Raw genomic sequence first — 4,670 nt, 5'->3', positions numbered from 1 at the left:
GCACATTATCAACGACATATCGACCGTCCACGTTTGTCCATGGCGGATACCGGACTATTAACATTGAATGTCCAAGTTGACGAGAATTCTAACTTTTTCCACATGGGAAGGATGTGGGCTTTAATTTGCAGTTGCCTTGGGCTTGGCCAGTATATACTTTTAACCAATCTTGTGCTTCTTCGTTTCTTTTTCAAAGTAGTGAGCATTTAGTCCATGTCTATTGTGTTCACAAATCTGAAGTTTTCACATGAAAAACCTTAGGAGGTTAATGAAGAAATGAAATGTGTTTTTTTTTTTTTTTTTTGGCCATTTCATCTACCCTTCGGCCTCGTTTGTTGTCTAAGATTTGCTTGGATAGAATAACTCATGGAACGAGGCCTAAATCGTCATAAAACTAACAATCTAGAATAAATACTCCGAAACAAAATTAACCAAACCATTGTTTATTTGCTAGAAACTAAACCAATCACCAAATACAATTATCCTTCTCAAGGTTTGAGGCAGATAATGCAATACAGAAAACAATTCATATCTGCCATTTCAATTGAGCAAACCCCAAAAAATGAAAAATCAATTGGACTTGCCTTTGAGACTTTTGAAAAGCTTGGGGTCTGTCTGGTAGAATACTATGTCTCCAGTGTCACTAACATAGTGATCATTGCTCATGCTTGACAACAGGTTATCGATCAAGTGAACTGGAAACGGCCCAGATTTCTTCGGGTCCCGGTAGTAGTTCCCCAGAACTGGTTTTGCTGCCTTTGTCTGCAATACAAGCACGTGAATGTAATGAGAATCAACAAGTAGGGCTAAAGGATTGCAACTGTAAAATGTGAAGGGATGATTAATTTGTTAAAGTGGGGAAAAACATGGTAAAGTAACATACTGCTTCTCTTAGGTGGTAGTGTGGGATTTGAGGAAAGAGATGATGGATAACATGAGTGCCAATGTCATGGTGGATGTTGTTGAACATTCCATAATCGCGATCTACAGTTGTGAGGCCTCCTCGTAGATAACTCCATTCCTACACAACCAAGCCAGGAGAGGAAATTAAAGCTTCTTAAATAAAATCTCCAGTTTTTGGGTACTATGTTCTTCACTTGCAGCATGTAAATTAGCATCCAAGTATGATCAGTGTTGTTAGAGCTAATGTATCGGTTTTACCTTTCCGCGGTACCAAGGAAGTTTTTCGTCATAACCATGGTGATGCAAATATGTGACCATGTCCAACCACATTACGAAAATCTGCAAGTAAAAGTTTTATGAGAATTAGGAAAAATAAACTCTGCAGGCTAGTGTATATTATCATGAAGAAAAACTGAACTAACCCAGTAAGGGACACCATAAAGCTTGAGAATTTCGACAGGGCCTACGACAAACGATAGATAGACAAGCAGGGAAACCATCATAGTCCAGCAAGTAGTTGATGCTATCACATCTCTCCTTTCATTTGGGGCAAACAAGTCACTGTACGGATTGAAATGAGAACCTTTCTTCCCTGGACTTCTAGTCCACTGAAAGCGAAAGCCAACCAAGCCAAAAAAGAAGCAAAATTTAGCCTTCACAGACCATCACAAAAATACAATTGAAGCTAAAGAGTACACCACTCTCCCGTTTTCTCCTTCCGCACTCGGCCCCTTGTTTCTCGCCCTTGATTTTCCTTTGCTTAATTCAATCGAAGGGCTAGAAAACAGAGGAGTGCGAAAATCACTCGTCCGAAAATATATGAGCAATAAAAGATGGCGTTCTCACCAGATAGAAAGGGTATGCAAAAATGGGGTAAGGCACCCTGAATCTGAATTTTCGGGTACTTTCATCGAGACTCGAATAAAGCTTCTCAGTCAGCTATATCGACAAAGATAGCGAAAAACAGACAGCTTAATTAGTTACTTATGAAAGATTAAGGCAGCATCAGCAGATTCAGATTCCAGAACTAGTATTTCTGTTTGTGCAAAGTAAGAGCATTCTGATCAATTTACAAGTAGATGGAAGGGTTTGAATTAAGAGGAAGCACTTACAGGAACCCATGACTCATCATTCTCAACATGTCCATGGTTCTGATGGTGAGTTCGGTGGCTAATTCTCCTGAAGAAATCATATGAAAATGTGACTCAGATTTCAACCAAATAAGAATTCAAACATCAAAAGCATAAATGCAGGTAGTGATTTTCACGCTCTCGTTTTCTCGTTCTGCACTTATCTTGTTTCGGTCGCTTGTTCTCCTTCGAATTATTGAACCCAAAGGCTAGAACAAACAGGATAAGTGCAGGGGAGACAAAGGGGAGCGCGAAAATCACTTCCGGGAAAACATCATTGGAAGCAGGTAATGAAGCAATGAAGTTTACGAGGAACCAACCATCCATTATATGGTACAAGAATTGCAGAATGCAATATATGCCCCACAACTGTGTTCAGAATTCTACTGTCTGAAAAGCTTCCATGGCCACTGTTCAATCAAAAAAACAATCACATTAGAACCAAGCAGATGCAGAAAAAAGTTATAAAAAAAAAATTGCTGAAAAATGTGCATAAATGGAGAATGAAGCGAGTGAAAATTACCAATCATGTCCAAGAACAAAGAGAGCCCAGAACATGGTTCCCTGAGCAGCCCAGTACAAAGGCCAAAGATACCAACTATCCAAGTAAATGGCAGCAGCTGCCATTGCAGAAATGGCAAACAAATCCCTGAAAACATAGCTAAGAGACCTCCATGGATTCTTGACCCAGCAGTGTTTGGGAATGGCAGCTCGGATCTCAGCTATCTTGAATGGAGGAGGGGCACTTGGGTCGAAATCTGCTTCGTCATGGTGGTGGTTATGGATCCCATTGACGCCATTGATGGGCTTGCTCTGCTGCTTCTGAGGCTGAGTTTCCACCATTGTACCAAAAGTTGAATCCTGTGGAGGAGGAGGAAACCACTGGTTCAAAATCTCTGTATCCACTGCGGAGCGGACAAGAGGGCTGCTACAAGCAGCGAGGTTAAGGTCAGAAAGTTTATATTTATAGGCCTAAGCACGGCGCAGTGATGGGGCACCCTCGAACGGTGCGCCCTAGAGAAACTTACTACAAGATTTCATTGTGATAATATCTCAAATCAATCATGTATTGTCGTATGTTTTAACTTTTCAAATGAGACTGGTGATTGGTTTGAGAAACTGGCACAACATCTCGTTGCACAAAAGAGAAACTTACTCATAACAAAAACCCTGAGCAACAATATTCTTAGCCCATCACGCACTATTTTGCATTTTGTACTTCACGCATGATAGTACATAATTGAGTTGAGATCTTGGCAAACGTCATTTCATTACCTGAAAGAGAAACTTACTTACAACATGGATTTTTCGAACGACAATACTTCAAGTTCATCATGCAGTGTCTTATTTTGTTACTTCTCACAATAGAATTGGCTTAAGATTACATATGTGGGTTGAAATACCATCACGAAAATGCAAAAATCTCTATGCTTGGATGAATATGGTGCACCCATTAATGGGTTGGATTAATACGGCTTCATCCTGAGTGCACCAAGCAAGAGTATACAGGGAGAGTATCTAAAATCAATCACACACTATTATACATTTCAACTTTCGTATATAACAGTGTGTGTTTGATCTAAAACGCCTCGTTGCATGAAACTACTTCACACGTAAGCAGACACATAAAAAAAATCTCTATGCTTGTTCATGGTGCACTATTAGGCCATATCTAACTGATCCTGCCAGAGGGCCATATGGACAAAAATAGCCCAAAATAACACGAAAATCGTCTCCAACTGAGGGTTAGGTCAAAGGGCTCATGGGCTCCACCAAGCCAAAAAAGGAGAAAATGGCCAACCGGCTAGCCCAACCCAACCAACCCTAGGCCGATCCAACAGTTTGAATCTAACGGCTACTTGCTAACGCTAGCTAGCCGTTATATTTGATTTTTTTTTTTTTACAAAACTTTTTTAAAAAAATTTAAAATTTCTATTTTTTTCCTATAACTACCTAAGTCATTAAACAATATTAACATTAAGTAACATTAAACAACATAAAACTTATACAACATAATAAAAAACATTTAACAACATGGAACTTAAACAACATTAAAAAAAATATTTAACAACATAAAACTTAAACGCCTAATCCATGCTTATTTTGGCCCAAAGATGTGCAACAAGATCCTGTTGCAGGTACTTGTTTGTGGCACGAGAACGTATCATCCATTGACAATCCATAACATAAAACTATTGAGGTAATTTAATTTAAGTAACCATAGTAATTCAATTAAAATAGGGAATTGTTATTGGCACTCCATATTCCTCATTCTACACTCCAAACTTTCTATATTTAGAAAGAAAAATACACTTGTGAGGAGTGTAGAATGAGATTTTTGAAGTGTCAATAACACTTCTTTTAAATTAATAAATTATGTTTGGCCCTTAGGCCCTTTCGGTTGGAGATGATTTTTTTGTCACAAGACTATGTTTGGTCTATGTCCCTTTGGCCCCTCGGTTGGAGATGATGAGAAATATGGTCTGACATTATTTATTAAAATATTAATTTTTTGGAGACCTATAGGGCCGTCTGATCCTCTTTCGTTTGGGGATGATCTTATATTTGTCACAATTTGTGCCCTTTTGGCCAAATATTACCTCCAAAAATTGGACATGAGGCAGCCTGCCATGTGCA

The 4,670-nt window shown here is 38.9% G+C and overlaps 1 protein-coding gene across 1 annotated transcript; it reads right to left on the bottom strand.

Annotated features, from left to right (window-relative positions):
- Positions 1 to 427: 427 nt before the first annotated feature.
- Positions 428 to 2,983, bottom strand: LOC103931220 (acyl-lipid omega-3 desaturase (cytochrome b5), endoplasmic reticulum). Its single transcript, XM_009340642.3, has 8 exons — positions 2,557 to 2,983; positions 2,354 to 2,443; positions 2,016 to 2,082; positions 1,750 to 1,842; positions 1,326 to 1,511; positions 1,162 to 1,242; positions 884 to 1,021; positions 428 to 762 (listed from the first exon to the last, which is right to left on the bottom strand). Exons 1-8 carry the CDS (start codon positions 2,874 to 2,876, stop codon positions 571 to 573), a joined length of 1,167 nt encoding a protein of 388 aa, XP_009338917.2. The 5' UTR covers positions 2,877 to 2,983; the 3' UTR covers positions 428 to 570.
- Positions 2,984 to 4,670: the final 1,687 nt, after the last annotated feature.

This window comes from the organism of the source record quoted next, unplaced genomic scaffold (genome assembly GCF_019419815.1).
Source record: "Pyrus x bretschneideri cultivar Hongxiangsu unplaced genomic scaffold, Pyrus_bretschneideri_v1 Contig39, whole genome shotgun sequence".
Lineage (NCBI taxonomy): Eukaryota > Viridiplantae > Streptophyta > Magnoliopsida > Rosales > Rosaceae > Pyrus > Pyrus x bretschneideri.
Note: the sequence above shows the minus strand (reverse complement) of the source record. Positions and strands in the feature narration are given on the sequence as shown.